This window comes from Epinephelus moara, chromosome 10 (assembly GCF_006386435.1).
Source record: "Epinephelus moara isolate mb chromosome 10, YSFRI_EMoa_1.0, whole genome shotgun sequence".
In the NCBI taxonomy this organism is placed as follows: Eukaryota; Metazoa; Chordata; class Actinopteri; order Perciformes; family Serranidae; genus Epinephelus; species Epinephelus moara.
Window position 1 is genome coordinate 39,460,744 of NC_065515.1, and position 24,935 is coordinate 39,485,678.

Genomic DNA, 24,935 nt, shown 5'->3' on the forward strand with positions numbered 1-24,935 from the left:
ATACAAGAGCCAAATCTCAAGAGAGCCACATAATCATAATTTATCTCATAAAAATCAGATGTCGGAATGAGGAAAAAAAATACAATCTCCCTCATCTTCTGTGTAAAGATTTTTATAGTTTTAAAGTCACATCTCTAATATAGATTTGGTTGTTTACAAATGGCTGATGATATTTTAGATCATACCTCCCAACATTTCCACTCCATTTGTAGGACGCAACAAAAAAAATAGGTAAATACATTTAGACTCCTTAAATACCTGCCTGTCTCCTCTGTGATGTTGCTCCTTCATATTTCAATATTTATAACCCATTACCTGTAGCCTTTAAATACGCAGATGGGCTTTCTGTATTCTGTCTAGATGAAGAGTATATGAACTGACTAAAGTTGCTACTTTCTGTTCAAGTGTTGGAGCCTCCAGCTGCGATGGTGGCTGAAAGAGGCCAAAACTCTGCACACTGGGAGAACAAGGTCATTTTTCATTGATTTGAAACATACGCTGCATTGAGGAACATCATGCAAATAAAAAACAGAAAGCTCGACACGCAATTAAAATGAACAGTATCTTGCGAGACTGACAAGTACATTTTCTTATCGCTTCTTATAAGAATAAGCATTTCTAAATCAAAAAGGCAATTAATGAAGCAAGAAAATGTAACTAAAATTTCACCGGGGAACTAAAATTATCAACAGAATTTAATATACTTTTTTTATTATCATCATTTTTGTTTAGATGTTTTTAGATTTTCCACTTTCAATTTGTAGTGTAAATGTCTGAGTAAAGGGCTTGGTATTGTTTGAACATTTTCTATGCTGGTGCTAACACAAACTTTTAAATCCAGCACCAACACAATACTTACCATGGTATCCAACTTTAGTACATTTTTTGACACGATATTTTGCCTTTGTCACATCAAAAACTGGATTTTTGTTTTTAGAATTTAAAATTAAGAACTGAAAACAAAGGTCTTTTTTCTGTTTCTGTTTGTAAGCATCACTGTGGCACAATCAAAATAGGAATATTGTATTAGATTGCTTCTAAATGCAGTGTGCGCTGTGAAGTCCTGTTCATATTTTCATTTTTTGTTTCTTTCAGCCACCACTGAGATCCTCTCATGAAACCTGATCCGAAGCAACTGACCCAAGCAGTCAATAATAGCAAAAACCCACAGGGCTGTTATCAACTCTTTCACTCAAACTCAATATTTAACGCTGAAAAATATGCTGACCCTTTTAATTTTTCATCAAAAAATATATAGGCATGTATATACATCATTATTTCATTATCTGTAAACGTTAGGCTCTTAAAAAATGCACTGATCTTGATAAAAGTGGATCTAAAAAAAATGCAACAAACCCCTAACAAAGTCCTTTTTGATTGACAGATGTAAAATAAATAGAGATAAGTTAAAACGTATGTACAAAATGAACAACTCACTCAGTAGTCAAAAAACACGACAAACTAAAGGGAAAAACTGGCTGAAATAGGTGAGTGTGCGTTTGTAGTGTTTGCACCGTTCTTGCCGAAAAGTCTCAGCTTGAATTGAAATGTAACCGACCGTGGGTTCAGCCCACAGTTGTCACGGAAACAGAAACAGACAGCTGTTGACAGTCATATACTGTTTTGATTGTTCAAAACAGAGTTTAGCATCACAGTTCCTCCTCAAGCTTTTGGACGGATTTAGTAGTGCAGTTTGTAGTGTTAATCCCTCTTTTGTTTAAAAGTAAGAAAGACAAAAATTTGACTCCATTTCCCAGGTACCCTCTCGTACACAAGTTCAACCTTTGAGAAAAGTCAGTTTTGTAGTTGTGAGTCCCAGGCTGGATTATTAGTGGTTGTTGGTGAAGACAAGTTAAGGCCTGGACTGGTTGAAGTATGTGTGTGTGTGCGTGTGTGTGCATGTGTGCATGTGTGTGTGTGTGTGTGTGTGTGTGTGTGTGTGTGACATCAGGTCTATAACTGCTCCACCGGTGCTCCCTCTTCTTTGGGCGGAGGCTCTAAGTGAATGGGAGTGACACTGGCTGGTTTCTTCACACTGGTAATGAAACAAAGACATGGACAGACAGGAGGACAGAGACAGAGAGTGGTAAGAGATCAGAAAGGGACGGATAGTGACACATTTGTTGTGTTTGCTGCTGGGTATGGGGATTGTCATCTCTGTTCTTTTTTTGTAAATAAAAGATGTTCTGAGATGTGTTATTTTTCACCTGCAGCACTGGTTCTCAAACTGTCTCAAACTGTTGTATGAGTGCCACTGGTGGCACATGAGCTGTGTAGCTGTACATGAAAGAGTTATATCAAAATATTACAAACTTCTGAATGAAAATACATTACCTATGAGATCCCTGAAATGTAATTTAAACTAAGTTCTGGATTTACAGTCTACATGTCTTTGTGTTAATATCAACTGACCACAGCAGTCACATTCATGAATGTAGCATGCGCATACGTCCATCATTAATTACAAGCTGAACTGCAATGGCTCCAAAGAGGAACTATTAGCAAGAGAAGTGCAAATAAGGAGGAGCATATTTCAAGCAGCCCTGTTAAAACTGAAGTGAACAGTCAACTGAGCGCAAATGCTAGTGGCTACTTAAAGGTCCAGTGTGTAGAATTTAGAAGGATTACTTGGCAGAAAAGTAATGTAATATGGACTGCATGAACTTTTTTGAATTGTTGTGTTTTTGTTACCTTAGAATGACCCATTTATAGCTACATAGGTCCTCATCTACAGAAACTGCCATGCTGCACAATCATGTTTCTGCAGTAGCCCAGAGTGGACAAACCAAACACTAGCTCTAGAAAGGACCATTGTGTTTTCGTGTCGGCCACGGCAACCGCTCCATGACGAGCATCTTCAGAAAAACATTTTTTTCAACATGAAACAGCTTTATTCAGTGTTTTTACCAGTTTAAATCACCGGGTCCGTTTTTTTGGAGAGGAACAGACCTCTGCCAATAATTCAGGAAACGGTAAGAACCTCCTTAACGCCTGGACCAGAAATAAGGTGAGCACACATTTAGGCGGCGTACACATGTTGTGTTTTTTTGCACCCTCAAATTCATTGCTTTAATGTAGATGTAGAAATCCTCACCTCTAGATACCACTAAATCCCCCTAAATCTTACACACTGTTCCTTTAACCTGCATCAGTGAGGTCTGTATGAAATGAGGATGTGGCGTACTAAATAACAGTGACATTAGGTGACTTTCCTGTTTTTGAATAGTATCATATATACTGTATGTCATAACAGCGATGCAAGTGTAAAAGCCAAGTTGAAAATTGGAAACAGGAGGATTGCATGTTGGTCATGTTTGATGTTGGGTCATTGCTTTTTGCGTTGGTCCTCCTCCACATACATAAAAAAATCATGTATGACTTTAAGGCTTGCAATCACTTGGTGTCATTCTGGAGACACTACCACCTGCAAGCTACACCCCCCGTCCAATGATAAAACCACGATTTTCCTGTTCCTTAATCGGGGATGTGCTCTCCCAAAAACACAGATGCACAGAGTTATTATTCTTACGGAATGCCTCTGGGATGTGTCGAACTGTTACGCATGTGCCTAGAAGAAAATTTTGCACAGCATGAAAATGAGACTTGCTTCTTCCTCAGTATTCAGTACTCAGATTTTTGGGAGAATTTCGCTTCAGGGCTGCTTTCATTATGCAGAAGGTATAAACAAGGTGTAAGCCTGGTTCCTTGCTTGCAACCAAATTGCCTTGGGAGGCCAGAAGCTGTACTATCAAAACCCTCACCATTCAATACTGTAGATCAATCTGTAAAGCTAATGATAGCCACAGATACTCTTAGAAACATACGAAAAGGTCTTAAAGCTATTCCACCTCTGTGTGCATATAGAGGTGGAAGTGTGAAAGCCGTTGTGTACTTCAAAGAGGATGGCAAACAGCAAGCATATATACTTCTGTTTATAGTGTACTGGATGTCTGCGTAGCTGTATGTGTTGATAAAGATGCAGCCTGCGAGTCAAATTTTTGGGCTGCACACAAACATGGGAAGATGTACTTCACAAGGGCCTCGGCATCTTTACAACTGCACAAACTGTAATTTGAGCTTCACTTACGAGTATGGGGAGATTGGTACAGCCACCACCAGGACATGATTACGTTTTCTGAATAGCCGCCACAGGCCTCTGTGGTATCCCCGAACATCCAGGTCCCAAACATGGAGGCACTGAGCAGAGGACGGAGAGAGACAAGAATCCTTATAGCAGGGCTCATTTCATTAGCCAAAAACATAAAACATACATCTCAATGATTAATTTTGTCTGTGACAAAGATGAGACGTTGAATAACTAAAAAGAAATGAAAGTTAAAGCACTCCTCGTCATGACAGTAAGGTCATAATAAATATGCAGTGATGAATGGACCAACAAGGAGTTTATAAGACAGCTCTACATTAAACTGCAGGACTTCACGACCACACTGTAACTATGACAAAATATGAAACCAACTACATGTTGACAGTGAAGGATTATCAATCAACAGCATGCTCTCATTGAAATGAAGTGAATTAAACGGCTGCCTGAAAGGTAGGACATTAATCAAAAAACTGATGGTATAATCTGGAAAACAGTTGGCAATCTTTTCCATGAGTAGTTAATGTGCTAATATATACACAGCCACTGTCACTGACTTCTTCAAAGTCCACCAACCAGTGGTGTTGTCACAATACCAAAATTACATTTTCAATACAATACCTGCCTTTATATCTTGATACTGAAATGATACCACACTGAAAAACCTAAAAACAGTAGGAAAAGTCATGGAACTTAAAACTCTATTTATATTACTAAGAAAAAAAGGACAGAAAGAAACTGCCAAACACCACCCACATGGTCAGAAACACAGTCTCTGATTGGTTGACAGACAGTCCAAGGCATCATAGACTCCTAGCAGACGGCTAACAACAACAGCAGCTGTTTTCAACACTGAAAATTGATAAATAATCACAGAAGACGTTCAGTCTTGGACTTCTTATTATGGCATTATTTTACAAAAATTAAAAAAAACACAGGAGTTTATTACAAAGCTTGTAAAAGAGAAATGATCGCACCGTAGCCCTCAAAACGGTATGATGGTTAGCGGTGGCTTCTGGGAAAAAAGCCTCACATATGCAGCGTTCCAGAGACATTTAATGTTAGTAATGTTGTGTCTGTTCAACATCACTGACCCAACAGTTAACGTGTATTGTGTCAGTATGTCAGATTTTTCTCATCAGTCCTTTTCAACACTTGGCAGTGAGACAGACTCGTGCACGCAGCTCCACTGAAAAAGCTCAGATTTGGTGACAGAGTACGCACTTTATTTTCAGATAACATTATATTAGACATCGCATTTATTCACTTATTAGTATTATTATTTCACTTGCCCAATTGGAAAACTGTATTGACAACCCACCTGCCCGAATGCTAGTTAATGTGGAGCCCTGTGAATGAGGCACACATGCACACTGTCCTGCTGTCGCACATCGACGCAACTCATAGGAAAATACTGCTCTTATTAAAACACTGTCATTCTTAAAGATTGGGTATTTTACTGTTCTTAACAGCAGGGTATGGCAATACCCTTCTTATTGTCTGTATACCGTGCAACACTACCAACCAGTGTTCCTGCACTGACCTTGGCGAGCTCTGTCCAGGTGGATGTGTCCGTCTCTGTCTCCATCTTAATGAACATGACATAGGTCTTCCCCTCAGAGTCTGGCAGGAACGAGTCCTCACATGGGTTCTTAGTGTGGTCCAGCACCTCTGCTTCCCTGAGATCAAAAACACACCATAAATAATGTAAATCTATTTCAACCTTCTAATGTAATACAAACCATCTCCAGGCTCGGCACGGTTTTTGTATCTCACTCACTTCAGCAGGTTCTGGATCTCCACTTCATAAGCGTCTTTCTTTAAACTGTGAAGAACACCAAGACTGTCACTGTGATGCCATATTATTTTTACAAAAAGTTAAAGAAGTCATGATTTGAAAACCAGCACAGCAGTGAACAGAAAGCACAGAGCCTGAGTCTACACACCTGTCGACGCTTTTCAGCTGCACATTTGGAACAGTGTTGAACTTGTGTTTCTTGAAATATACCTCCTATGAGACAAAAGAGCTCAGTTACACATATAAGCATTACACTATATCGTGTATCAGATAGTGTTTCATCTTAAAGATTAAAAGGAAGCATACACCACGAAGCTCCTTTGTTACATTTAACTAAATTGGATTTAGGTTGGTAAACTTATTTAGCTGTAGACTGTACCACAACTTTATGGTTTTACAGCATATCATGTTTAATTATTAAGGCTTCAAAGTAAGTGTTTTTTAAGATCTTGACAGAAAGCTTTGTTGCTGAATTGTGTCACTTCGGGCTACAGTTGTAACTCGTACAGTAGATCCTTTTTAAGAATGACTTTTTTTAAAAAAAAGTTCAGCTCTCACATGGAAGTATCCGTTCATGTTGAGGCCGATGATGCCGAAGTGGTACGAGCGGGACACGTCGGGGATGATGCACTCTCTGCCTTTCCTCTGCTCCGGCATTCGCATCCACATGTCCCAGTCCCACAGCTACAAGGTAAACACACACAGAGTTCATCCACAGTTTGTAACATCTTCAACACACACACCCACACACCCTTTATGCATACTCTCTGTACAAATTACTGCACATTTTCACTCTAGTTTGGTCTTCACTAACTCCATAGAAATATATCATGTCTCTTTAAGCTGCTAGATGTTCCACTTTCTTCACCACCTAGTCTCTAACTTTTTCTATAAACGTCAAAATATAAATAAATCATATAAAGGTGATTAAATGAGGGTGATGAACTACCTAGTGATAAAAAGAAATGAAGTGAAACCAGTTAAGTGGTGGAATATCAAGTTGGACTTAATATGTTTTGATTAGTAAAATAATCAGCAGGGATGTATAAAAATGAACAACTGGTAACAGGTGTAGAAAAACATCCAAAGCACTGGTTAGGGTTCTTAAATCCTGCACCTTCTCAGGTGTCGGCCACTTTGGCTCCAGCTCGTCCTTGTAGAGGCTCTTCTTTAGCACCCAGCCCAGGCCGGGCATACTCTCTACCCTGTACAGCAGGGCTGGGTCTTCTGCTGTGTGCTCATAGCCCTGTACGGCAACAACAACAGCTGTCAGTGACACATGCAACTTTTCTGTGTGCCTCAAGTGTTCCTGTAGGTCAATCAGTGAGTAGAGAACGAATAAGGCCACATCAGGGCAGGGGGGAAATAAAATGAGGAGAAAAAAACAAAGAGTGGGGGACTTGTTCAGCTGTTCCATGTTTAGGATCATGGAACAAAACAAGAGATCCTCTGGTGTCTCGCTCTGCGGATGTTGTTGAGTTACACCCTCAGGTTAAAAGAAAACTGATAGATCACCTCATAACATGTTCTATTGTTGAGGTCAAACAATCCTAAAACCCTCCAGATATGCCAAGACAGACAGACGTCAGTTATGCAACCGTTAACTGCTGAAAGACACACACTCCTGCATCTACACTGCAAGGGGTCGGGGATAATCATTTCCTGTAGGGTGTCATGCTTGTTGCTGTCTGTAAAAGAGAGGACTGTAGGATAAAAAGAGGAGGAGTATAACAAGTAAAGAGTGGACATAAGCAGATAAATGCTGATAAAAAAGCCCTTTTAGACTTTTAAACAGATAAGCCAAATATAGATCTCACGGAGAGAGAAGAAGAAGAGGAGGACAGAAGGAGAGTGGGATCTTTATAACAAAGGGCAGGTACAGTGTGAGCAGATGAAGAAGTTGGCACTCACCTGGTCATTCCAGGCTGAGATACAGTACAGGCTGTCATCCTCATCCAACAGGTGGATGGTCTGACTCAGAAAACTGCAGGAGAAGAGAAGCAACAGCAACATTAGTACATACACAAGCTGTACATTAGTATTATGGAGTTATAAAAACTGCCATGTTGCACTGGGCGACAGTGAACTGACAGTGACTATACTTACATGTACACTGATACTGCACTATTATCCCAAATATGACAATATTCCAAATTTGATAGGGGTCTTGTAAACAGCATATTACGTTTGGATATTCTGCGTTAGACCTTATTCCAAATGTAGCATTTTCCGATGAAGACGTCGGGGTATACCCATATTTTTCAGGTTTTTATTCGGGAGCATTCTTTGTACATGTATACCGCACATTAAGAAAGTGAAAAATCAACAGGTTTTGGATATGCACAAAAATTGCAACACTGATTTTTTCAAGAAGGTGGTTGAAGGAATGAAATAGGGAGGGTGTGTTCGTGTGGTCTGACAAGTCCAGCACCAGTGGAGAAATTCCTATTTTGACGCGAAGAAGCAAAATGTCACAAGTGGCTACACTTCCATATTTAGACAGGCGTTTTATGTTCATGGGAGTACGCATTGCTGCATGTACATGGGACTATTAGTGGAACATTCATTTCCATTAGCCTTGTAAACAGCTTGGTAGGAATATTCTTTTATATCTTTTTCAGAATATGGGTATAACCTGAGGATTATTTAATATTTTATAGAGACCTTTTTAAGACAACAAGACAAATTTAAGTTTCTGGACCAATCAAACCAGAAGGTTCCTGTGAACAGCTGGCAAAGAGACATTTTTTACACCTAAAGCACAGAAAAGTTACAATTTGCTGAGAGGGGCAAACTTAGAATCACACATGTATACCTAAACTATGTGGCCTGAAATAAATGGACTTGCTCCTGTTCAGATACAAGAGCATTAGTGAGGTCCCACACTGATGTTGGGTGATCAAGTCTGTCTCTCAGTTAGTTTTCCTCCCATAGGTGTTGGATGGGTTCGAGGTCAGGGCTTTGTTCAGACCAGTCAAGTTCTTTAACAGCAAACTGGGAGCTTGCTTTGTGCACAGGGGCAATATCACTGTTAGTGTAGCTTTAAGATTTACTTATACTGGGAACAGGTTTCCTCTGTTCTCATTAGAAGTCAGGTTAACCTGGATCCTGCAGATACAGTATGTGCAGCAGGTCAGTATAAAGTCTGTGCATTTATTTTTTGTAGTAGAGAGAAGCATTACACTGGCTGAAGAAATCTACCAATTCTGACAAAAAAAGAGAAAGAAATCATGAATCAGTTATGAATTCAAGTGTCTGAAAGTATTCCTACAGTCTGATATTTGTAAAATTGAATTCAGGACTTTGTAAAGACTCCCAAACACCCTGGAAGAGCTGAGTTTATAGGAGTAAACATCAAATGATAACAGGCTTGTGACAGGAGGGCAGGTTCTGGTTTTCACCGCTCTCAAACTGAGAGCCTGCAGCTCTCTCAGGGAGCAAACAGGCACTAAAGCTGAGTGAGCTGGTGGTTGTGAGTGCTTCTGAACTATTTGATGTTGACGCTTCAAACGGGCCGGTCAGCCCAGGAGGGAAGCTGGAGCTTTTATAGCTGCAAACGCACAGTTCAAAGCTGAGTCTGTCCAACAAAGGAAAAACTGGAGTTTCTAACAGAGCTGATGGCAGTTTTATTACTGTGGATCTACTGCCACCTAGTGGAGATTCTGCAGCTGACAGGGATCATGGACCTTCTGATAAGGGGTGCAAACTCATCAGGTGTGAAAAAGGTGACAATGATGTGAATCCCTAGGGGTTCAGCTATATGCTCCACTGGGAAGATTTTTTTTTTTTAAATGTGGATTTCCAGGCGATTTCAGCATTAAGTTACAGGGAAAAACTCAACCTAGAATTAATGTAATCCTACCACTACAATTAAAAGACAGGGCTTAGACATGATGTTATTTACTGATTTCACAAGTACTACAACTAAAAGAAAAACTGTCACAAGGTAACATTAATTCAACTTCTGCCATTTTCAGTGAACTTGGCATCTGCCTCCTTGTCAGGTGACATAATCAGGCTACTGTATCAAGCGCTCCATTTCACTACATCATTATAAGGCAGGTCCATTTTGGCTTGTTGTCTACAGTGGCTTATGAGCCATATTTCTTAATGTAACAGTTTAGGCACTCAAATACTGCCATATTGTCAATAATTAATAAAAATAAATAACACTCATCAGAAGGACTCATCTTCCAGTGTGTTTTTGTCTCGCTCCGCTAACCGATATATATATATAGAGTGCCCCAGGAATGAGTCCTAAGACCGAGAAAAGAGTTAGCATTTTACCACTCACGGTTCCCTCGTCTCAAAGTCAATGGATCTTTTAAATGGATTTTCGGTTTAACGCCTTGAAACAAGGTTTGTGTTTAACACGAGCTTAAGAGACTTTGACGTTTTGTTCTACGACATAAAATATGTCAGTAAATACCCCACTTGTGAACTTTGAAGCTTGTTTGTGTCTGTTCATGTTTAAGTATCATAAACATTTGTTTGCTACAGAGCTCATTTTCAACAATAATCCAAAATCCACAGGAGAAATCCCTTAGGCTTTTTGACGTGGGAACCTGTGTGATGCTAACTTCCACATCGGCCTAGAGAAGAACGTCATCCCCTGACCACTCTTTTTGGGTGATGCTGCAATACTGAAATGAAATCCTGAGCCATCCTGAGGGGTCACTTTATGCCAAATTATGACAAGTTTGTACCCCTTCTGATGCTTAAATCTGAGGTTGTGAAGTCCAGAACATGTTCTTTAACATGGCAGCACTGGGCTCGATATAACACAACATAAACCTTTTATTTTAGCTTATGTCCCCATAAATGATAATAAAAAATGTATAAATTTCCTCTAATGTCTCTAATAAAATCATTTTAAAGAGTTGCAGTGAACAGCTGCTTGATTCTGTACAGTCAGTTAATTTTGCTTTGATCATTACTTTAATGTTCAGATTGGATCATTGATAACTTGGCTTGTGACCAATTTTTTTATTTCAGTTTCCCATTTAATTTGGCGATGGTGCAGGTATAGAACAAAATATGAGAATAAATGCCTTCATTTAAGTTACATAGACCTCGGCCACACACACATGGGATTTTTGAGAACAGGTTTTCCCCTCCTTCGTTCTCAAAAAAAAAAACCTTCCTGTCCACAGTGACAATTTCATAAAAAATCTCTGTCCAAATGAAAATGCAAAACACAACTGAAGAGCTGTCAGGTGCATGCCACACCAACCTTAACTCTAAAACCACTCAAAGAAAAGGAACAAGATGTTGGCCAATCAGAAGCCTGAGAAAAAAAAACTATTACCAGAAGGCAAAATTAACAATGGCCTCCGTCATGCATTCTGACATCTCTGTTCCTCATTTGTGGAAAAGGAACTGCACATGTGTAAACATGTATACAGTCCTGAAGGTTAGAGCCAGCACTATTTTGGTCACGTCCGTTATTGCACATAATGTTGCCTCATTTGTCACGCCTCACTAAGGAGATAATGGCGCACTCTGACATCTCTAATATACGTCCAAAAAACTCTTTTCTCTGTCTACACGTCAATTGAACAATTAAATGACACATCTGCTAGGGTATATTCACAAATAGTCTTGGCATTTATTTCAGTTTTTACAAAGTGACAAAAATCTTTGCAATGTAACACGTAGAGAACTCATATCAGGCTGCAACTAATTATTTTTATTATCCATTGATGACTGATTTTTTTTCCAATGTGATTTTTTTTCTATAAAAAGTCAGAAGAGTAAAAACTTAAATAATCACATTTGCAAATATTTGGCATTTTTGCTTGATGACTGAAACAATAAACAGATCATTAAGATAGCCACCAATTAATGTTGCGCATCAACTCATTTATAAGCTGACTTATTTCAACTCTAATAACATATATAATAATTACTTAGTTACCTTTAGGAGTGTGTGTGCATGCTGTTAAGACGTACCTGAAGAAGTCAATGGAGATATCCAGGTCTTCTTCAAGGACGATGGCAAAATTGGCCTCCTGAAAAAATAATGCATGCTGGGTCAGTGCCATTGTGACTAAGTTGAGTGTTATCTGAGAGTTACAATCAATGCAAAAACTGACTAATGATAATACAATATATAAAGTCAATAATCTGTTATTCTTCATTAAAAAAGACAAATTAAAAAATGCCACCCTCGTTTTACAGCCTCCTTCAGAGTCTGAGTGCTTGACACTGAACATATTTTAGGTTTGAGTATCACTTGAACTCCACACGTCTCTGCTCATTCATCAGCTACATAAAATAATAACTTTTGTTGTTTGTCTTGACAAAAGGAAACTGAAGTACTCACTGGATGAAGGTTGAAGGTTGCAGTCAGACTCGCCTTGTAATGCTGCGACAGAGAACAAAGACTTTTTTCAATAGAAAAAAAAATGTAATAAAGCAAAACGTTTAGAGGTACTAGTTCCTTTAAAGAGGTACTTCACTGCTGGAAAGATGGCCTTTAAATAAAACTGGGCTGTCAGCCTGCATTAGGTGGAGTTCTGCTGCTACTCACTCTCCCCTGGGATCTCCGCAGGGGATGTGAGGTATCTGAAACTTCACCTGAGCCTCCCTCGGCATATGGGTGAGTAGATAATGGCTGAATTTTCATTTTTGGGTGCACTATCCCTTTAAGGCTAGAACTGTGCAACTCAGTGACAGAATCTTGGGTTTATATTTGATCACCGCTGCCTAGTTCTACCATTTGATCTCAGTTTTTTCCAGCCTCTGTTCTCACTGTGCAGGAAACAGTATGGCACCTACTTCCTGTTTACAAAATCTCACTATTACAGCGAAACACAACACTAAAATATGTTTCTAGAAACATTTTAAGCAAGAAATAGACAGTGTAGTAACATAATCTTGATATATATTCGACCAGCACTGCCTTGTTCTACCATTTGATCAGATTTCAGTCCGAGTTTGAGAGAGAGAGGGAGGGTGGCAGGTCTGTCTCTCAATCTGCTTCTAAACTCTTTCTGTCCACAGTGGAGGCATGGGTGGCGTGCGTAAGTACAGCCTGTAGTTCGAGCAACAGCCCAGGAGCCAGCGAAACTCTGCCGGATGTCATAATTTACGTCATCCCCGGCGAGGTGGGATATCTGGGCACTGGTTAGATGGAGGGAAGCTGACCACGTTCATTTACATATACTACCCACACTGTTTTAATACAAAGCTGGTTGAAAATCAGCAAAGTATCCCTTCAATGACTTGAATAGGGCTGAACCTCCAAACATTTTCATGGATATGACAGTTCTGAGTGATGCACACAGTGGAAACATAAAATCCAGGTGATAATGGCTTGTGATTTGTCTACTTTTATAAAGCAGTTTTTCTTTAAGTGAGGTGAATTCTGGCCCTTAAATGAGGAGCTAACAGCTGTTTACCTGGGACACTCTGGCATTCTTGATGCTGATTGGTGTGTGCTGAACTCCCTTCAGTCCAAACAGCTCTACAACATCCATAGGCTCCTGGATTGAAAAAACACAAAAATGTATGAGTGGTAGGTAGAGCCACTCGGGGATATAGTGTCACAGGAAGGCAAACAACAAAATAGTACTAGATAATGATAATAAACTGATTAGAGTGTTATCAGAGCCTGAAATCATCTCATCTCTTCTGATCAGAGGGGTCACACTGACATAGCCTCATATAGCAACATAGCCTCACATGGCTATTGCTAACTACTGAACCTCTGTTTGGTGGCAACAGAAATGTGTCTGTAGCACAGACTGTAAAAAATAGTCAACTACTAAAAGTTAGCATTGACTGTCCTGATGTAAATCAAAATTCTGCCACTTCTTGACTTGATTTGACATTCCTGTATGTCTGCTTGTATTTCAGACATTTAACAGTTGAGACATTTATTTTTAATTGAAAAAACAAACAACAAAAAAGAGGTTTTATTTCTTGAAGTAAGGTATCAAATAAAGCATAATTTTTTTTATCTGTTCTGAAACTCACCCTAATGGCCTTTGGCATGTGAAATAACAATCCCCCTCTTTCTCCCCTTAAGGTGAACTAGATTCATACAGGTCAAGTAATGTCTTCTTAGGTCCACAGGTGCAGTCATCCAAACAGCCCCAGAACATAGTAACAAAGTACACAAACGTATATGGACAAAGGCATTTACACACTTTTTGCTATATAGATTAGATCAATTATTTCAAAAGTATTGATGTTTAACATTGTCTACAGAATTAAATCAGACACTTTGTGTCTTTTAAATTGTGTAACAATGAAGGATGTTCATATTAAATATGGCCCAAGTTTCAAATAATGAGGTAAATGTGTGTAGTAGTAATCTCTGTGAGCAAAAATCTCACATTTTCTATGATTCTGAACATTCCATTTCCAACAGTTTTTCTACGCTGGCAACAGTATGCCCGATTTCTTGATATAGTCATCTTGGCACACAACTGCAAGTGTTTACATTACATAGCCTGCACTGTTACAGGAAGCTACAAGATAACACTAGGATAACATTGGAAACTTGGTTGTCAATGTTGTAAATCCCATCATATCAAATTCCTGGAACATGTCCGGCTGTTCTGAAGCTTGTATTGGTGATTTTATTATGGTACAAAGTGCTGCTATTCTGTCATAGTCATTCCCCTACTGCATGGACACTTCTAGTGTACATGTAGTTACATGCTAACTTCAGGGAAACATGTAATCTTGGTTGCTGATTATGTAGATTTCTCCTTGATTTCAGATTATATTCCTGCTGAAACATGTCTGGTTTTGTTCAGAAACTTTCACTGACAATTTTTCATGGTAGAAAGTGCCGCAATTGCCATTACAGCCATTTCATGTTTGCAATCACATGGCTTAAAGGCATATGCAGTAAAATGGAGCCTTCTCTGAGAGAGATAAATACAAGTGTTCCAGCACAGACAGTATGAGGAAAATAAAGTGTTTTTGAACATTAAAGCATGTAAACATGTTCCAGCAGAAACCTTAAATACAACTATGAACCCAAAAAGGAGCATAGTAGGCCTCTTGAAGTATTCAGAGCAACAAAAACTCTTCTGAACACTTCTGACCATCTTCGATAAAGAACGGAGGATTTACAGCCATAGTGCCATGGTGTTTGTACTTATATTGTGTACTGAGGGGCACCATGGATAGATATGATGTGAGAGAGAGGAAACAAAATTCTGGTACCTCATAATATCCATCGATGAAGACAGTGATCATCTGCGGGTTGACGCCGTGAGCTGAAAGAAGCGACCTCAGCATCCTGAAAACACATGAAAAGCAGGCGTAAAGAGAGGAATGAGTGCAATTTACTTTTTCTAATTTAACAAAAGGTGGTGCTAAGTATTTTATGTATGGAAATATTTCCTGTCCGTAAGCCTAATTTCTTCATGGATAAAAGGCAGAGATGTTGAAATGCAGTTTATCTGTGTAACCTCCACTTTACTGTGTGTGTAGGAAACGGAGTACTGCGTGATAAATTTAAAAACATCTTGACTCTTTGGAACAATTTCTGCCATTGTTGCTGCTTTCTTTCTTAGAAAAAACAAAAACAAAAAAAGCTTAATAATCATCTTGATCAGTTACATCATTAGCTTTCAGATCTTACCTGTAGAGATAGTTGGGTCTGTTCCCTGCTATGACAGCCACTGGGACACTGATAACGTTATTGCTGGGCAGCTGGAGAGAAAAAAATGTTGAGTCACTGTCAGTCACTGTGTTCATGACGCCAAACATGAGACACCAGAAAAAGAAAAAGGCACACTTGTCTGCTGGCAATGGGAGAGGAGTCTCTTGCTTATTTTTAGTGCGTTTTCCAGCCTTCAAAAAATCAGCGTGCTAATTTTGGTGGAAAAAGGGTACAACTCATTGTGGATAAAATCCACAGTGTTTGCTCTGTTCAAAAACACTGTCTGCTAGCACTCCATTAGGAAGCAAATAGGCACATTTCCAAAAAATTCTGAGCTAAACCTTTGACAGTTTGTTGAGCAGCTATGAAATACCCTGCAAAGAGTAAATTAATTTGAAAGGGTTCTACCAAGAATGCTTTTCATGTGGTTGCGTAAAACTCAAAAATCGAAACTAAGTCCAGCTTGGCTCCCCTCTCTATCATGTGCAGCTCAATGAAAAAAACATCTAACATTTTAGTAAGGAGTCCTGCTGTGTGTCTTACAGGGTCAGGGTTGAACTCGATGGGCGCCGGGTCTTTGCAGCTGCAGATGCTGCCGTATCCTTCCACTTTGCTGCAGAAGAGCTTTCTCCTCCTGTTGAGCTCGGTGTCTGCCCAGTGGCACTCTGCCTCTGCAGGATACAGGATCACATTCAGTTTGTTAGACATCTTAAGTGCTTTAGATTTAAGGTTATGTTAGTTTTTGGCCATCAAGGTGCATCACAATATGAGCAATTAGACACGGTTTACACTTTTACAAGCATGCTGGGACTGTTTGTTACCTTCAGAGGCAGTGAGCTGCACCTCAGTCTTCAGCAACACCGGGTCTCCCCAGGTGGACAGAGCTGGAGACTTTGAGTGCTTCTCTCCATACACCTGACCTGGAACCACACACACACACACAGACACACAGACACACACCAGGTCAAAACAGGTATTGACATAAAGCAAGCATCATTAGTTGATTAAACTTACTGTAAATTCTCTCTTAATCCTCACCTGACTCCCTTAACTGAGCTCTTATTTCTCCCTTTTTCTCACTGACTACATGTGAACAATGCGAACAGACACCAATGTAAAGTGTACTGGTAAACTGGAGGGGAGGGCGTGTCTTGTCCTGTGGCCAAAATGGGCTTTTCGGCCAAAAACAGCACAGCATGTAAATAAATAATTAAATAAATAAATAAATGAATGAATACAGTGTCTGCGATGGTGTGGGTTTGTTGCTACTAGCACCAGCAAGATAATGAAATACAATCCAGACACTTTCGTCTGAGTAATAGCATCATGAGTTTCATCATTTTCAAGTTAATTATCAATAACTAACATGAGAAGCTTTACTGAAACACAACTGCAGTGAGACATATCTGAACCACAAGTAAATACAACTTGTATTATATGACAAATACTGTCCCTCAAAATTCCTGCTCTTGGGGCGTCAGTGGCTTAGTGGTAGAGCAGGTGCCCCATGTACAAGGCTGTTGCCGCAGCGGCCCGGGTTTGACTCCAGCCTGTGGCCCTTTGCTGCATGTCTCTCCCTCTCTCTCCCCCCCCTTCACACTTCACTATCCTATCAATTAAAAGGCAAAAAATGCCCATAAAAATATCTTTAAAAAAATAAATAAAGGTTTTCAGACACTAAATTTTAAAATGAAACATAATAGCCTGAAGATTATAGGCTTTTCTGAAAACCATAAATTAGAAAAAACTAAGCATGCAGGGCACTTAGAACAAACTCAGTCTGGTTTTAAATCATTTGTGTGGATTAAGAAAGCTCTTCACTGATGTCTGTGGAGTATCTGAACAGACATAAGGGCTGTCCAGAATACTACTTTTTGGGCATTGAAGTTTCAGCGCAGAGACAATTAGGCACTTTGTTAGCATGCAGGTGACACATTATCCATAATAGCTAGAAAAAAAAGGAATTATTTGCAAGACGGCTACGCAGTTAGTCACAGTATTCAGGTGATTTGCCACTTCACTTTTCTTTAATAAGGCTGTGTGTCCACTAAAGTGTTTATTTCCCCAGCTGGAAACAGCAGTTTCAACGAGGTCCCTTAACCTCTCACCTCAAGATAACTGCATGAAAATGGGTTCTGTTGGTATCAACCTCCAGGGTTGCGTTTGTGAAGTTACGTACACTCGCTCTCCTCTTCTGTATATCTAACGTTACCTTGCCAACGCCTACGTCTATCATAGACGTAATGAGGATGTAATGGAGGAGGGGGGAGTTGTGGATGTTCAGATTTTTTCTAAGTGCTGTGTGAAATGCAACAAAGGTAAGAGTTGCTTTAATACAGATTTATGACTAGAAAACCTTGACACACAGTGCTGAGCTGCATCTCAAATTAATCTTCAGATTTCCAGCTTTCAGATGATGTATACCACTTCTATGTGGCATATACTGTTGACCTGCTCTCTCTATCATTACCTGTTTTGAAATGCAAAATAATGCAATTTTAAACCTGTGATAAAGTGTGAATAATCACTGTTAACTATTCACATTGTTCACTGTTGTTTAAATGATCAGCTGAAGCACTGTTTGGACACCTGCTCCACATAAAAGGTACTGTTTCAGCACCAGTATCGGAAAAGACCCAAACGATGCCCCCAAAACACATAAGAATGTTAGAATTTACCTTCACCAAATACTCAGTTTTACTGAATAGATGTTGAATGCATCATAATGTAACTCAATGCAACCGCCATGAGCTGTTAGTTGCGGCCACCAGCTTCTAACAGCTAACATAAATTAGCTCTCCCCCCTGCTGATTTTAGCACAGATTTGTTGTTCACAATGTAGCATTATCAAGGAAGAAATGCGGTGCGTCCTCTGACGTGACATTAGTGAGTTTACTGCGTCCATTTGTTTCGAAGGCGCCCCGGGGAAGACCTCTGTTCATCCCAAATATATTTTCCATTGTCTCCCGGAGGACGGTATGCCAGCTGCTACTAGCCATCTTGTCACACAACAGTGAGATCACAGAGCCCTTTGCCAAAACAGTCATTGTATTCCTCTTGTATCTGCTCATTAATTTGAGTTTTAGGCTGTGAGTCGGAAGCCCTGCTTTTAAACATACACAAAATTGATGTGACACAATGAAAAACATTAGCCACTGCTATCGCTGAATGTTGTCTAATTTGCTGACGGGCGGATGACAGTCAGTCAGCCGATAAATCGGTGCATCCCTAGAACTAATAATAATAATTGTTACTGCATAATAAATAATCTTGGATGAAAGTTTGCTCCTCTACCTCCTTTCTTCACCACCAGAGTCCACATGTCCCTCCAGCTGAGGTTGAGGGACACCTGGCTGCCCAGACTCTTCAGCAGGTTCTTAGCAGCATCCTTCAGGTGGAACGTGCCCTCATCCTGCAGGACACAAACACATCGTCTTTTAATTTGTTGCCTGTCTGAATAATGCATGAATATCATATGAATAACTGATATCTGATCCAGCATTGAGACAGCGGCAGTGTCTAACCTTTATGGTGAAGATGAGGACTCGGCCCCGGGTCACCATGTTGAGGAAAAGGATCATGGCTTCGTCCTCGTGGGGAGAGTAGGTGTCAAATATCCTCTTGGCCATGACATGACCCTGAGACAAACACACAGTAAGGGATTAATCTGAGTGATCTGACCTCATTTCATTTAAAAAGAGATTTGGCTCTGTGTTTATAATTTTCTCTCATTAAAGAAAAAAATTCCCTTCAGTTGCACAAGACAGAAACACACATGTCATTAATTCAGTGCCTGCTGTTTGTTGGATTTTGCAGCACCATCAGGAATATTATGAGCACAGCCCATCAGTGGGAGGAATGGGTTAAGAAGTATCGACTACAGGTACAAAAAAATAAAAGCTATAAAACAGAAATCAAAGAAAAGTTATTTGTTAACTTGATAAAGAATATACAGTCAATTCTTACAGTTGCCTGGTTGAGAACAATCACATGAATGCCTCTGCCCTGCTCCCGCATATCGTCCTCCAACACCTGCAGGAGATAAACAAAATAAAGATATGATCTGTTGGACATTTTGTTATGCCTAAAGAAACATTATTTCATCTTAACTCACAGTGGTGCCGTCCACTGCCACGTAGACCTTGGAGCGGCTGGAGTACACTTCAATGTCCAGGACCTTGCGTCCATTAGCCGGCCTGCGTGGTGTCTCCATGTTGGGTATCGTGTCCTCTAAAAAGGAGAAATGTGAGATTCAGATTCTGTACACAATATTAATGGTTCAACAAAATAAAATCTACCATAATTACACATGTAAAAAGTTTCTCAAATACAAAAATGTTCCCTGAGATCTACATATATACATCGACAGGTGATTTCTTTCTTTTAGCAAAATCCTAAACAATTGATTTTTCCACCTGGACCTTTATGCTCTGCCATTTCTCCTCTAATCATCACGCTGTAACCTGTGACAGGCTGTTATGCTATGATGTCTATTGCACATTCACATTTGTAGTTTTTTGTTGGGCCTTATGATTGTCAAACTTTGCTCGGAGAAACCTTACCCAACTACAATACTCCTGCACTGCTGTAGCACTACTGTAGTATTACTACAGTATTTTTCCCTACAGATCTTATCGGTATACCAACTGCTGCTCTGATTTCTACGGCCAATCAAATTCTGTGACCCTGAAAGGTCAACTGTGGACAAAAGCCTCATGAAAAGTCAATTCTGAAACATGCCTATAAACTATGTGCCACCAATGTCTGCTATCAAAACACAATGTCACCCTATTTAAAGGAACAGTGTGTAAGATTTAGGGAAATTTAGTGGCATTTAGTGGTGAGGATTGCAGATTGCAACCAGCTGAAACTTGACTGGCAAAAACACTGAATAAAGCACTTTCACATTAAAAATCAGTGCTTCTCTTGAGCTGTTTGCCACATTGCAGACAGTCTGCTAGCCCAGCGCCCAGCGCCCGCTAATGTGTGCTCATCTTTTTTTGTTGATAACTAAGTTTCAGATGTTCAGGTTTTTTTTCCAGGAGCTGACTTTTCCACAGAGGTCTCTTCTTCTCCAAAACGAACCTGGTGACCCTGGGCCCGGTGATTTAAACCAGTAAAAACACTGAATAAAGCAGTTTTAAAAAAAAAAAAATCTGAGGATGCTTGTCACGGAGGGACTGCTAACTGCAGTAGCCGACATGAAAACATGAGTGGCCCTATCTAGAGCCAGTAATTTGTTTGTCTGTTCTGGGCTACTGTAGAAACATCACAGTGAAACATGGCAATCTCTGTGGACAATGACACGCTCCCTATGTAGGTATAAACAGCTCATTCTGGGGTAACAAACACAACTTCTTATTTTCAGGTGATTATATGCTGATGACAACATACTTATTACAATATATCAATTTCTGCCAATATATCCCCCGCAAATCCTACACACTGGACCTTTAATTATTCAGCAGTTTAAGGTCACCATCAGTCACTATTTTCACAACACTTGTGTTATGTGATCATTATAGAATGTCATAGTCATATTTTAGCCTAGTGTTAGCCTCTATTACATCCTGTTAAACATCCTGAATATTTTGCCCAGCTTACAGTGGTTGTGCTAGTCTAAATGTAAAAGAAACAATGTGAACAGAAAGAGCACTGGACATGTTTCTCACCATATTCTTGAGCTGCTGCATCCTCGTTCGCTACTCTTCTTGTGTCCAAGATGAGTTTAATGTTGACTATGACTGTTATCAGCAGAAACAACACAGCGCCAGCCTGTGGAAGAAAAAAAATACACTGAAATCTGAACTTACTTCATTTCTAATTAGGCCTTTCTTAGTTCTGTTTGACATGTGGGTTTCAAAGCATTACAATAATTACTCCCACAAGAAAGATTACTGAACAGAAGCTGAATTTAAAAAAAGATTAATTAGGGACTGTTCTTTACTTATCAGAGGAAGGAGGTGGGCTGGAGTGTAATATTTTGCCGTGAGCTTCCCTGAGTAACTGGGGGAAAATGCATGGCCCTATCAGCACCATAAAATAGTTATTCCATTTTGAAACGTACCCTTTGATGATTGAAAGTTACAAGCTGAAGACAAAATCCTGGAGTTTAAAAACCTCTCGGCTTATCACTCTTGTTGTTCATGCTGGAGAGTTTGTGTAAATGGTTTATTTTTGGCCAAATTTTACACGAGACATAGAATAAAGTGATTTTGGTGAAAGGGGCTATCACTATTTTGAGCTCAGCTTTGGTGTTGTTTTTTTTCTGACGGAAGCATTTGTTGCACATGATGTGTTCAAAGATGATATGATATTTGAAAAACCAATGGTAATTTCTTATTTGGACAGTTATGATAAATTGTGTAATTTTGGCAATAATTTAAAGAATACATGCCTTCCAAACCTGCATGTTTTCTTTAAAAATTAACGTCTAGGCCTAATCAATACAAGACGGACCCATTTAAAGTTGTGAGTCCCTTCCCAAAGCCAAAATTAAAAAAAATGTATGTCCTTCCCCGGTGCTTAGTAAATGATGTGACATGCCTCCCTCTTTTTTGCACCATCTCCCTCCATCCTCATAAATAACAAACAGTCCCTTAGGTTGGAAGAAGCAATGTGTCTTGCAACTTTTACTTTGAACAGACAAGGCAACATTTCCTAAGGAGAGTTTCCATTTTGGGCAATTGAAACCTTAGTAATGTGAGCTACAACTGTTTGGTGAAACACTAACTACAGTGTCACAGTTGTGTAAACTTTAGATAAAGAGTTTTAAATTTAGTTTGAAGCGCAGGGTGTGCATAAGTCAATGGGACCTTTCTGTGCTGCTGCTGCACCACACATCCACAACCACTTAATCTTCATAAGACAAGTAGTTGTTTTTCTTACTGACCTGACAGAACCGACGAATCGTCCTCTTGTTGGTTAATTTGTACTTCCAGGTGAGGTACAGGCTTCTTTGCTGGCGGGGGATAAAAGGCTTAGCTCGGGGATTGGGGGTCCAGGTCTCCATCCCGGACACCGACACAGAGCTCAGACCCTCCGCCTGCCCTCCTCCACCTCCTGCGGACGGGACATGCACTGCTCCGCAACAACACCACCGAGACACGGCTGGCTGTCACATCGTCATCTGAAAAGAAACACGAGTAAAGCACGACACGGGCCAGAAATAAAGTTAAACAATCACAAATTCCAGCTAACGATAGCATGCTGACTATCTTTAACACAAGCGAAGTTACTAGGTGTTTCTGGCCCCTTGGCTCGTTTTTTTACACTCCAGACGCCTCTTTTCTGCTGGGATATTACCGTTACTACTCACAGGGTCGTCAGTGAACCTCGCATTATCGTTTTAATCTCGTAGCAAGCAGCAAGATCCAGAAAAGTCGCTTGAATCTGCAGCTGCTACATGCTACATGCACGGTACTTGTGTCGCAGAATAAATGACGTCACCATTATTTCCCTCTGATGTTTAATGGCGGTTGGCAAACAGCTTTTATGCGCACTACCGCCACCGTCTGAACTGGAGTGTGGATCGGAGCGGCCTTACGCTTGTATTCTTCTGCTAATCCCTGTCTTTTCCCAAAATGTGAAAATGTAATATTTCTCTTCTCCCAGTTTCCTGTTTACCAATAAACCCAAGGTTATTATTAAGACCAGTGTGTCCAAATGTTATCCTCAAAATTATATCTTCCTGTTCAGTTGAGCTGGTTTCTCTCATTTCTCTTACTTTCTTTTGGATACTGTAGTAAAGTAGAGCCTACCTTCAGTTTCCCTGTTCCATTCCTCCTGCCATTTCTTAATCATTTCTGATTTGATTATACTTTTAACTTCAGTGGTGGCATAAGGATGACGGGCCCCAGTGCACGCTATTGCGAAGGGCCCTAGTGCACGCTATTGTGCACATATTGTCTGGACACAATGCACAGCTGTCTCCAATAAAAGAGTTTAATTAGCAAAACAGGGTTGTGTCATTTTCCTGTGTTAAATAGTATGTTCCTGCACACTTTCAGGATCACATTATAACTGCGTGATTATTGTGTCTTGTTTGTAAAATTATGTTTTGTGGCAATTAACTCGTTTGTTCGGAGGAAAATGTTTATGGAAATGTAACCAATATAATTTTGGCATTCATTTATATACATATTTATTTATTGTGGTGAACTGTGGTGAATGGCATATCCTTTGTTTTCCGGGGGACGTCATTTGCGTTACTCCGCGGGGCTCACGCTTCTGTGTTCTTGCCTGTACTTGTGTTCTTGCGGACTTGTGAAATTAGTCGCAGCCCAAGTGCTGTTCCAATTCAAAGTCCGCATCCAACCAAGTACAGTCCAAATGCCCGGATGTGAACTTGCTCTGCCCGTTCCATCCATAGACATATAGGCCTAATTTTAACACCTGTCACTAGGATACTAGTCTAATCTATAACAACGCACAGCAACTTGTAAATATGAAACTTACAAGGTATAAAACAAACTATCTGAAAAGTAACTATAGCTATCAAATAAATAGAATGTGCAGTATTTCCCTCTCAGTATAAAGTAGCACAAAATGGAAATACCCAATGTACAAGTACATCAAATTTGTACTTAAGCACAGTAGCTACTTGAGTAAATATACTTAGTTACTGTCCATCACTGCATTTGTCTCATCATTATGCTTTCTGTCTACATTTTTATGGAGACTTGACAGTTTACTTGGTACACCTAGAAAAACAAAAACAAAAGCTGTTTAATGTTGTATTCAGTCTAACATTTTACTGAAGTGTTGAGTTGTAGATTGTGGTGCTGTTGAACTGTACTGGATTATACTGACAGCAGTTTGTCATTTAGTCTGTCCTCACCAATATAAATGGGATCAAACAGGTCAGATGTGAAGAGGAAAATTTTATTCAGCCACACTTCAGACATCATGCAGGTATACAATTCATATCAGATAATCAATATTTAAAATGCTGTTGAATAAATACTACAATAAATACAATTAATCTTTAAATACAATAAATAAATTACAATAAATTCTTAAAATCATTATTGAATGGTAAAACACATAAATAAGAATACATACAAAGAACAACAATAACATTTACAATGTTACAACATTTAACAATATAATAATATATCTTATATACTGAGACTGAATGTTGCCCATTAGACATACCCCAAAGGAATTACATTTCATATTTAACCACTACGCCTTTCCCTCACTCACCATTTCCGATGATTGATGTGAAATGCATGCTGGGATACCTGGCTGTCTGAAGTCCACACAAGTCTGCTCCGATGCATCCCCGGTGAAAGGGGCGTGGCGAGAACACATCTGGGCATTTGGACAGAACTTTGCTAGATGTGAACTTTGAATTGGAACAGTACTTGGGCTGTGACTGATGACGTGTCACAAGTCCGCACAAGAAC

General features: G+C 39.7%; 1 protein-coding gene across 2 annotated transcripts; it reads right to left on the minus strand.

Annotated features, from left to right (window-relative positions):
* Positions 1–463: 463 nt before the first annotated feature.
* Positions 464–22,961, minus strand: pomgnt1 (protein O-linked mannose N-acetylglucosaminyltransferase 1 (beta 1,2-)). 2 transcript variants are annotated; one of them, XM_050054381.1, is made up of 22 exons: positions 22,844–22,961; positions 22,418–22,654; positions 21,198–21,300; positions 19,640–19,755; positions 19,492–19,557; positions 19,050–19,163; positions 18,820–18,937; positions 16,347–16,445; positions 16,069–16,196; positions 15,505–15,575; positions 15,084–15,159; positions 13,304–13,387; positions 12,226–12,267; positions 11,853–11,911; positions 7,812–7,884; positions 7,018–7,146; positions 6,459–6,584; positions 6,049–6,113; positions 5,883–5,927; positions 5,646–5,781; positions 4,088–4,197; positions 464–2,035 (listed from the first exon to the last, which is right to left on the minus strand). In XM_050054381.1, the coding sequence occupies exons 2-22, from the start codon at positions 22,535–22,537 to the stop codon at positions 1,954–1,956; spliced, it is 1,962 nt and encodes a 653-aa protein (XP_049910338.1). In that variant the 5' UTR covers positions 22,538–22,654; positions 22,844–22,961; the 3' UTR covers positions 464–1,953. The 2 variants fall into 2 exon arrangements, with proteins under 2 accessions (XP_049910338.1, XP_049910339.1); XM_050054382.1 differs by having other exon boundaries at positions 22,831–22,948.
* Between the last annotated feature and the right edge of the window lie 1,974 nt (positions 22,962–24,935).